The sequence below is a fragment of the Argiope bruennichi genome, chromosome 9 (assembly GCF_947563725.1).
Source record: "Argiope bruennichi chromosome 9, qqArgBrue1.1, whole genome shotgun sequence".
NCBI lineage: Eukaryota > Metazoa > Arthropoda > Arachnida > Araneae > Araneidae > Argiope > Argiope bruennichi.
This window is the reverse complement of record NC_079159.1, coordinates 78,427,728-78,439,779: the sequence shown is the minus strand read 5'-3', so window position 1 is coordinate 78,439,779 and position 12,052 is coordinate 78,427,728. Positions and strand designations below refer to the sequence as shown.

General features: G+C 26.4%; 1 protein-coding gene across 3 annotated transcripts in view; it reads right to left on the bottom strand.

Annotated features, from left to right (window-relative positions):
* Nucleotides 1–5,304: 5,304 nt before the first annotated feature.
* Nucleotides 5,305–12,052, bottom strand: part of LOC129984832 (uncharacterized) — a 28,470-nt gene continuing 21,722 nt past the window's right edge. For all 3 annotated transcript variants that reach the window (XM_056094798.1, XM_056094797.1, XM_056094796.1), the window contains exon 2: nucleotides 5,305–7,283. In XM_056094798.1, coding sequence (XP_055950773.1) covers nucleotides 6,446–7,219 — 774 coding nt within the window. In that variant the 5' untranslated portion in view covers nucleotides 7,220–7,283 and the 3' untranslated portion in view covers nucleotides 5,305–6,445. The remainder of the gene's footprint in view (nucleotides 7,284–12,052) is intronic.

Genomic DNA, 12,052 nt, shown 5'->3' with positions numbered 1-12,052 from the left:
TTGAACATATAAGATATCCCAAAGAAGTATTAGAATGCCAAGCTAGGAAATATACTTATTTGAAAATATATTTGCCCACTTGTGGGCATTTTAAAAGACTGACATATTTCAGTAACAAGCAACATTTGGATGTGCTGACAATTTAAGCGGTATAAAAAGAGTACTGTCGTTGTTTTATGAATTTCCGACATTTTTCTGTTAACAGAACTGTATAGTTATTACATTCAACAGGATCTTTGTTTTCCAGTAGAGTAATAGGGAGGATGAGGTGTTATACATATTGTGAAGAAATTATGATTTTTTTTCAAATTATCTTTATGCTAATGGGTGAACTATCAGTCTGAAACTAGCAACAGAATGTTCTAAATGGATAAACTAAAAAATGGAATGACCTGGTTTGTCACGGTGCTATTTGTACGACATTACCTACTTATATGACTACCAAAAAATAAGACTTCATAATTATCACTGGAATAGTATGAGAATGGCTGGAAACGTTGACGTCAGATTGAATTGAATTCGTAGACTCGAACAGAAAGAAAATATGCGAAAGAGAAAGGTATCAAGAAATATAATGCCTTTTTAAGCATGGTAATTTTATGCATTTTGCTGTCCCATTCTATGCACAGAACAAGGCTCTACTTTAACAAATTGGTCAATATAGTGTCATTTTTTAAATTGTTAATGAATTATTTTAAGCTAATCTTTTTTATTAGCTTTATTAAAATGAACTTATTTTTATTTATCTATTATTTCTTTATTTTTCTCGGCATTCACTTTTATATACAATATTATTGAAGCAGAAGTTCGTGTTAATAATTAATTTAGCAATTAAAAGAATGGGGTGAGACATATAGGAACTAGATCAATGACACTTTTTAAAGGGTTAATATAATTCTAATACTTCATAATTCATAGAATTTGTATTTATTACTCACATACATTCGACAACTTCAAAAATAAAATTTTTAATTGTCCTACTTGTGGATTTCTTTCAGCCTAACGACCCTAAGCAGTTGCCTAATCGGAAATCCGCCACAGCTTTTACGTTGTGAATGCTTTTAATAACACACCCAATCACATTCGTAAAGTATACCTAAATGTATCAGTAGAATTTACTAGAATGTAATATAACTGAGATATTTGTGGAAAAATTAATTTGAAAAATATCCTTCAAAAATTATTATTTCAAATTATTTTTAAGCTTTAAATGTTGTACAATTGATTAAATTCATTAAATTCTCAATAACAGTTTTCATATTCATCATTAACATTTATCATGCGCAATGCGATGTATTGAAAGGAAGGGGAGAAAACACGAGGTACATCCTTCACACGTCTAATTATTTCACACGTCCCTATGTAGATGGCAGCAGGTATCACTGTATGAAATAGTATTTTGGTGCCTCTAAAGAAACTGAATTTTTCAAGGCTAATTAGGAATGTGGCAGATTTATTTTCACACCTACTATCAACATGAGACAGAAAATCTGTCTGCAATATATATATATTCCATAAACGGCAAGTGATTTTTCGAATTTTTCAGATGCATGTTTTTTTTGTTTTTTTTTTCCCAGTATAAAATATAACACTAGACAGTTTTTCAGTTTGTGTATTTACTTCTACTCTTAATGATCTCGCCTTCCATTAAACAAAATATAACTAGGCATTGCTTATTTTGAATTTATCTCTGTAATTGTTACAATAAAATGATGGGAAATTTTATTTGCAATTAAGAATTTAAATTTGTCAAACTTGCTTAAAGCGTGTTTCACATATAAAAAAATATATTTTATTATGAAATATTGCTTTATTTCAAACATGTCAGAAAATTCTTTGACGTGAGATCATTAGCGTAAAAAAATGTTTTCCTTTATTTTATATATATAACAAAAGCACATGAATAATAAGGCGTGGACGAAATGACGTAAATACAGCTATTTTGCTGAAATTAATTTCTGAATCTGTAATTCTTTGCTGTCATGTATTTTTCACTATACCGAGATAGTTCATATATGGGAAAGGGAAGAAAAAAAAATTTCCTGATTGAAAAATGCATAAATAATAAATTTTAAAATTTTAAAAATTTTCTTTGTCAAAGTTTTATCGTAAAAATTATATAAGTATATAGTTAATTATTATTAAGTATATATTTAATTATTAAAATTATATAAGTATATATATATAATTATTATTAATTATTTATATATTTTAAGCATTTTAAATATAAATGATTATTAATACTAAATGCCAGAAAAATTTTGATTAATTAGCTCTGTTTTTTTTTAAATTGGTATAAACGATGTGATAAGCAAAGAAAGGGAAAAAGCAATGCTGCAAATGTAGAATTCTGTTTAATATAATTACTAGGTTAATTTTTATCACTTGAAAAAGTGAAGGAGAAAAATTCCGTAAACTATGATTTCTTTTTTCAAAGTTAATAATAACATTTATTATTTTTAATTTAGTACGCATTTATATTACAATGAGTCATGATAATTAACTGCCTGCCTGAAGTTTTCTTTTGAAACTTTCCTCTCCTGATAAGCTATTATTTTTTAGTGTTTATAAAGGTGATGAAATGCTGCAAATTAAGAAAGGAAAAAAAAAAAAAAAAACTGAAACGTACATTTGAAATTATTTTTAGAATTACTATCAGGGTGTTTACAATGCGTATCAGAAAACGCGGTAAAACTACGAACCGAAACCAATATTCCACACATTATCTGTTTCTGGAACTGAAACGTTTAACAAATCTAAACTCAAAATTGCGAACCGAAACCATGAAAGTTAGAGAGTGATAAGATTAAAGTTAAAACAGTACTGCTGCCATCTATCAGTAGTGAATGAAATCAAATTTCTTTATTTTTGCTTTATAAGAACCTTAACGTAAATAAAATATTAATAACGATATCATAGAATTATTTTAATACTGTTATGAATGAAGATATTAAATTTTCCAATCTTTTAGTTCTCGTATGCTACCGCGAAAAACAGTTCCAGGTTGCTCCTAAATTTGTAATAAACTAACGCGATAATATAAAAAGCATACATTTATATATACATATATTATTTCTGTAAGTCTTCTTTTTTAATTCGTAAATTTTATAAAGCAAAAAAAAAAACTTCTATTTTTTAGATGAAGTATTCTTATTAATGACAAATAATTGAAATGACGAATTTTTTCTAACTGAAGAAGTGATAGAAAAAGAAATGGAAATTTGAATCTAGTCTAGAGCATCATAACATGATAGCATTTAGACGGGCTTCATTTGTTTCATCTTCCTATGATTTATATATTAATTTAGATATTTAACGTATTCTTATATTTATCACCTTTTTATAAAAATTAACAGAATTTATGAAAATTAAAATCCTAATGAATGATATCGAGTTGGTAAGCAGCTGTTAAAAGATATAATATACTAACATACTGTAAAATTAAACGTATTACATTTGGAAACGGAATTACGCTATTTAAAACAAAACAAACAAATAAATAAATGAAACACACTTTTAAAAAACAGTAATTGAAAAGTATCTTACAAACGTTTGCATGCTATGAAGTAAAAATTGAAGTAAAAATTCTGTTTCTAATTTAATGTACACAAAAAGTAACATTTTAATCACAAGTTTGACAGAAACAAGTTTGTTACTGCATTTACGGGCATGTGAAATTACCGAAAGACCCTTTGAAAGATTTAGTTCAAAATTTCATAAGAATTTACAAGTTGTTACATACCAAACTTTATCTATTCAGCTCTTTGTAATTTATAGTCGTTTAATAGGTAGTCATATATTCATTTTCACTTAGATGACCTATAGACAGATTTTCTTTGAACGTTTGGATAGATTTCTAAATTTAATAGAAACCTACAAATTTGGTCTGTATATCAAATTTCATTTCTCTAGTTCGAAATGTTTTTGAGCTATCGTATTCACAGATAGACAGACAACATAATGTAAAAAATGTGTATTTCGAATCCAGAAAGATCTAAAATGTAAAGACTCTTCAAGATCTCAAGTTCGTATTTTTTGCCGATTTCAATGCTTGCTCTGTACTTCGAATACAAGAAAGTAAAAAGAATAAAAATTACGATTTTTTTTAAGAGATTGATCCAATTTAAATCTTTTGTATTTGGTGAAAATTATACAATGAGACTACATTCTTTTTTAAATAATATCAAGTTAAAATAAAAAAATATGTATTTTAATTCATTTTAAATTAATAATGTGGTAGTATGTAGATATTATGATCCATGCAGGAAGCAACCGGACGAATGTTTTTAGGAACATTTCTTTTAATAATCACATTCCTACACTGAACAAACACAAAACATTCACGCGCGCGGCTTCACAGTTCAGCACCACATCTCGTTCTAATTACAATCGCAATGCACTATGGGATGACATATGGGATGGCCTAAACAGGCATCGCCATCTAGTATTCAAAAGTGAAGATAAGAGTAATGCAACTGCTATAATAATTGTTTAAACAATTTTATTTGTACTTATTGAATAGTTAAAAAATCTTTTTTACTTATTTAATGTATTAAAAAATTTTACTAAATGATATGTGTGTTTTTGATGAATTCACATGATTGATTTATAGATAATGATTTTTCGATATGTTTTTATTGGAGGATAATAATCCATATGATACCAGAATGAAAGAAAACTTAAATAAAAATATGTCATCTGAGATGCGAGGTGACGTTACATCTGTTTGCCACCTCCAAAATGAGACATGGATCCGGAATATGAACACCATTTATGATAGGATGCCACATACTATAAGCTGTGCAAACAAATAATTGAATTTAATTTCATTATTTCATGCAATCATGTTAAAAATATTAGTATTATTTTGTTAATAGCAAATACAAAATTGCCGAGTAAATTAAAATTTAAACGATCAATGCATTTTAATACGTTTGCTCTTGGCAAATATTTTAATGACTTGCAAAAATTTGCATGATATTCCTGCAGATTTTAGGATACATTTTCTATTGAAACATTTCACAATAAATTTACGCATATGCAATCTAACAGAAATTTATAAATACACAACAAAAAGAAAAGAAAATACTCACTTAGCTATTCATTTAATGAGCGTAATAATTTCAAAAAATGTAAGCTATATACAATGGGATGCAAGATAATGTAGAATGTCAGCCGATTCTGAAAAGCAATTTCTTACAAACTGAATAGATTTTAGATATTAGACGGTAATATGTTAACTTTAATGTTTGTGCGCTAACGCTAAAAGACAAATAATGAAAAAACACATTTGAATATGACTGAATTTTATTGTGCTAACGAAAATAAACTTTTCAAGATATACAAAAAATTAACATAGAATATCTGTTTTGTATAAATAACAGATTATAAAGGAGGACAAAATGAATAGTATAATACTTATTTATGCCTAGAAGGTAATTACCAGGCAATTATTTATAATTGGACGATTCAGGATTCTATGAATGAATAAAACACACCTGTCTTTAACGAAGTATTTTAATGTGCATTAACACATACAAATGAAACAGTTAAAAATAATCTCATTGTATAAAAAAATAAAAATAATTATGCTATGAAATTATTTTTTAATTAAAAAATTCATTTGATTCGTTTGACATGCAAATTAGTAGAATATCAATTTACCAATAATAGAAAAATCTCTTTAGGAATCAACATATGTTATTTACAATCAAAATGCTTTTTTAAAGTGATAGAATGAAAGTCTACAAAGGTCTCAAAAATTTATTTTCAACCTATGTTAACTTTACCATGAAATTTTATTTAATGATGGTAATTCTTAAACTTTATTTTATTTAATGATGGTAATCCGATAAAACTTTCATCATCTAATATTACAATGAATATCAAATAATATTTTCAAAACCAACTTCTATCCTTAAATTATATTCTCACTCATAAATGAAACACAATTAAATGTTAATTAAGCATACATCTTTTAAAGGTCATTAATGACTCATTATTTTTTTTAATATGAAAATTTCAAAAATTATAATTGATGCTTTTTTAATACAAATAATATTGTTTTAAGTGCCAGAAAATTTAGCAACATCAAGAATATAAAATACTGCGAAATAATTTAATCTGAATTCACATAACAAGACTATTTATTGACATAAAAGGCTAAAATTTAATAAGATATGAGCTCGGAAGACGTAGAATTTCGTACATGAGTTTTATAAAATTAGATACTTTCGATCTTAAATTATTCATTAATTTACGGTTATAAGTTATACAAATTTTGGAATTCAGGAGATATATTTTGACTGTCACTGAAATATTAACACGCATAATACAAGCAACGAATATCTTACATATTTAAATTATTATTTTCTTAAAAAAATAGTGGATTGTATCTTTGGTTTACACATAATCTTCTTATTCTTATTTAATATGAAATTCTGCATTAACTTATCATGGAGACACCTTTTTGCTTCATGAGTCTCATGATACCGTCTGCTTTATCCATCCATCCTTGAGGAAGCCCCTGAAAGAAAACAATGTCGACATTCCACATATCTTTGCATACGACACCATTTAAATTCTTTTGCATACGTCTCGACACTTTATCACACACCATTTCTCTCAAAGCTGCTACTCTAATACTTCGAGAAGACTCGTCTTCATCCTGACTGTGCCATACGCTATGCCCCTGATGATGTGGATTAATCTGTACATGCCTATCAACGCACAAGTCCCAAACAGAAGTGGCCATATTGTCCTCAAAGCGTTCAGAATATCCTACTAGCATCACTGGATCCAGTTTATCTATGTCATGGACTTGGGACGAATACTGACTAAAAGGCTGGACCACTTCTCCTTGAATGGACATTGTAGAAGCTACTGAATAAAAACAGTTGAGGTGTTCTGTAAAATCCGTAAAAGCTTCGAGAATATGAAGATTTTTAAGTATTTGGCTATGTGGTCCTAGACGTTGAGTAGCTGATTCTGAGCAAGCTCCCAAGATTATAGTCTCCCATTGGCTTTCGTTGTTGAGCCAGGTCAATATGTTTTCCCTTCTTTTCGTGAAGATGGTATCGTCTTTGTAGAGTTTTGAGTCATGAGTTAAAGTGTCCAGAAGAAGGCTGTTGGAAAAATCACATTTCCAAAATTTGTTTTGCACTTGTTTCTGGAAGTGCTGCCAGAAGAAAGGATCGTGGAATATCTGATTTTTATTCATTCTTGTGTAACTACGAATTTAATTTGTAATAATCAAAGACGTTTTGTTTTAAATTTAAGATCACCTGAAAAGAAAGATAAATACTCGGTTAATTCATGACAGACCAAGATAAACATACAAACTAATAACATACAAAATATAAAGTATATCTGACTATCTTAACAAAAATCATAAATGAAATAAGAATAGTCAAAAATAAATATAATTTTATCAAAAATAATTTACAAAATAGATATTTTATACAAATGTATTCCTTAAAGTACTGTCTAAAAAATTAGTACTTTCTTTAAATATTAAGAAAAATATACAGGCTGCTGAAATTTTAATAAAAAATTTAACTTTCAAAATTTATGATTTCAATGAACAAAAGTTTCATTTTTTTCCATGAATGTTCTAAGACATGCTGGAATGGAAATGAAAATTGGTTTTAGATGTGTCATTCCTCACGAAATACCATTATAATGGCATTATGGGAGTGTTTTTTCAATAGGTGGCTGGGCATATAGAAAATGTGTTAAAATCGGTTGAAATAGCGAGAAAAGAACTAACATTGTTCTATGGATTATTTCAAAAAGGTTCAGAGTACAATTCCATTTTTGTTGATAGATGATATTAATAGAGCCGACATTTACAATTAAATGTGGGAAACTGTGCAAGATTAATTGAACATGTATGTTGTGCAGCTAAACTTTCTTGAAATATTCTAAAGATATCTGAAAGATGCATTTTCTACTTAAGATTTGACACAATTGTTTTTGTTTTTATAATTTTGATGTTTACCGGAAGTAGCTTTACAAATTGTAATCCGAAAAATGTATTTTATATGCCACCTTAAAACAGTGAAAGTCATATATTCGATGATGCCAGTTGCACCGTCGTAATTTTTATATTTGATTTCTACAAATTAAAAAATGATATTTTAAATGTAAATAGGATCATTTCCACACAAGTGAATGTATTCAACATTTTCGCTAAACGGAATGGCAGTATTATTATCGTTACTAAAAATTTGTATTACATTTTATAAGAGTAAAACATTAATAGTAACATGCGTATTAATAACATTCTTGTAAATGTTTGTTAATGTAATATTACATACATAAATATTTTCATTCGTATATACAAAGTATAATAAAGCATTTACGTGAAGAAATACTTTCATGAATTACAAGGCATAAAAAGTGTTTTGTAATTCATGAAAGTACTTCTTCACTTAAATGGATTCGCTTAAAATTTGAGAATATCGTATTAAGATATTTTGGATTGGATGTTCGAATTTCTTTTAATTTTTTTTTTTAGTTGTTTCGAAGTAATGTGTTCTCATACACGCGGTCAAACATAATTCCGGCAATATTTTTTAGGACTTAAATTTTATAAAAGCTTTGAAATTTATCAAAATTTTAATGACATTCTTTTATCGGTTATATGCATAATGCTTTTTAATTTTTTCAAATTCTTTGAAAAAATAAAAATAAAAATTTGATTTAAACGAAAAATGGAGAAACAAGCACAAAAGCAATTTAAACATTTTATTTATTGATTATTATTTTGCCAAACGAGAATACCAATGAATTTCAAAACTCCAATCTGATTTTGTTTTTGAAATTTCTCAAAGTAATATGAATATATTTTGGAAGTTATTTATAAAATATCATGTATGTGAATTATTAGAATTTTTTAAACATCGGAAAATGCAAACAATTTAGTTAAATTAATCTTAATATAAATAGAAGCCAACGTAGCTATGTATATATGTTCCACATTGCATCGAATGCAGCTAAAATTTGCACATTTGTTGTTTAATACAAGGGAAAAAATATAGTCAACTTTTTAAAGTTTATTAGAAACTAACTAAAATCTCGGATTTTTTGCCACAGTAATTTAAAAATTATAACAGGAAATATATTTTTTAAACAATCTGAAAATTCATGATTTTACTATTTCAAAGGATGAATTTCGTTTCTGCACAATATTTCTTTCAATTGTTATTAATTAAAAAAAATTAAAAGCCATTACAGTTATTTACTTTGAATTACTCTATTACTATTTTTGTAAATTACTGTTTTTTTAATACATACTTTTTACCAGGCGTTCACTATTTTCAAAATTGAGATTTAAAATGCTTATAAAAGCAGGTACAAGATAACCGCTTATACATAAGCAATAAATGTAAAGCTTTTATGAACAAATGAAACATATGACCGACGACAGCAATAGATTAAGGATATCAGAAATAAGTTAATATTGTGCTTTTCCCCACAAAAAACATCAGGAAAATTATTCCGAAAAAATTCATATCATTTTAAAGTTAGATTTTTTTAAATTTTCAACCATATCAATTTCATTTTTGCGCAATTTTTCTTTCAGTTGTCATAAATTTGTTAAAAATTTTATGTAGATGATTTTGAAAGAAAGAAATTTACTTCTTTGTTGGATAACATCAAGACTTTGAATACTCTATCACTATTTTTATAAAGATTTATCTCGTTTTGATATGTATGTCTTTGGAAAAGGTGTTGTGTATTATTTTATACAAAAGTCATTTCTTTATTAAAAATATTATACATAAAAGTATTTTAATCCTGAGAAATACTGTAAACGTTGAAAATATATAACAAGCAATTATTATATTTTCAATAATTTAAAAAATTGAAATTTAAAAAAAAATTAATAAATAATTGTAATAGTTTTCTTTTAAACTGAGCATGTTGAATTAATAAATAAACACTTCAAAGCATGAAGCACTGTCACACACTACCTGTAATATTCTATATTAATTTCTTTCTTTTTGTTTACACTTTTGCGAATTATTTCGAGAGAATAAAGCCCTAGAGATTCCACGGCTATAAACGCGATGAAATATGATGTCTGGAAGAGTTAACGAAGCAGTTCGATATGCGGAGGGAAAGAGGTGAACAAAAAGGAATAATAAAAAAAGAAACAACGTGATGTCATAAGCTGTTTAACATAACAACCTCAAAATTTGATATTAACCAGCTGGAATCAGATCTGTTACTTACTGTTGAGGAACTTAAGTTAGTTTCAGTTTCGAGATGATTGTGAAACGACAGATTCAGTCTAATTAGTTCAAAGTAATGATAACCATGGTTAATATTACAAGTTATTGAGTTTAGCTAGATTCATTTTTTTTCGTATAACAACTTCCACGTAAAACAATACACATTTTATAATCTCTTTATACAAGATAAAAGTTCAGTTAAATAATTATCTATATGCTAGTATTATGATTCTAGAAGCCAAGCATAGACATGCATAGTAGAAATAATGTTTATAATTCGTTAATTTTTTTAACTATTTATTGATCTTTCTTACATTCTCATAGATGAATTATTATGTATATTGAAAATATAATAATTACCAACACTCTATTCTCGAAATTGATAAATTTCATTTTAGATTTTCTAATGCCTAAAAAACATAATTTCAGAATTAAGCTTGATTGGTTGCCTATCGAGTGAGAGAGATTTTATTTATTGTTCATGCTATTGCACTTCTATCAAAATTTGGTTCAAAACATTTAATTAAGAACATAGAACATTTGGTTCAAAATATTTAATTAAGAACATAGAACATTTGGTTCAAAACATTTAATTAAGAACATAGAACATTTGGTTCAAAACATTTAATTAAGAACATAGAACATTTGGTTCAAAACATTTAATTAAGAACATAGAACATTTGGTTCAAAACATTTAATTAAGAACATAGAACATTTGGTTCAAAACATTTAATTAAGAACATAGAACATTTGGTTCAAAATATTTAATTAAGAACATTTTAACATAGTAATAATTTTATAGTAACTATATGTAAGACAAAAACATATATGATAAAAAAAATCGTTTGAAATGCTCTACAGGTTACCACGGAGCGTAAAGTAATGAAATCTGACATGTATTTACTTTTTGGAAATTAGGGTAGTTAAAAAAAGAATCTTTTAAAATTTTTATTAAAATAATTAATTACATATTATTGAGCAAAATCTATTTTAATATCACTTTAAAATTAAAAAGATATGCTTTTTAATAAAACTAATTTATTTCTGTACAATTTATTCAGATAATAATGAATTTTTAAAAATATTTTTATAAATATTTTGCAGTAATAGAATTTGTTTATGTGCATTATGGTCATATTAAATATAATTTTTGTGTGCGAATTATTGCTGTCATACAATTAAAAATAAATTTTTTAAAAAAAGGAAAGGGAATCAAATTTAATATATTAATATGTATCAATGTTTTGAACTAAAATTTCTAATTCCCGTTAAAAAATCGTTTTAAACTGATATACATATTTTTGTAAAATTACAAAATCGATGGTTGTATATTTATAAACCTTATTCATTTTTTGCACAATGTTTCCATTTAATATGAAAGAAAATTCGCAATAATTTTTGAAATACTTAGTAATTTGAACCGCAGATTACCATTCCGCCGAATGAAACTATTGATTTGAGAACTGGATTTTAGCATGCATCGGCAAGTTTTGCTTTTAGTTTCATTTTTGAAAATTTTCTTTGAGACAAGATTTTTTGATTTTTGATTTTTTTTTCAATTTGCAGTACCTATTTTAATATGTTATTATATAAGTCAATAACAATATCTCGAGAAAAGCATAATTTACTTTTTTTTATTTGCTTTATTTAATAAGTAATTATAAAAATATTCGTCAGGCAGATATAAGCATACAGTATACTATCATCAAAGTGAAATTTTTCTATGACTATACCATGCCAAATATGGTAACCATCCACGAATGTGACAAATATGTTTTTTATTCTTCTCATTTTTGGAATTTTAAAATCTTGCG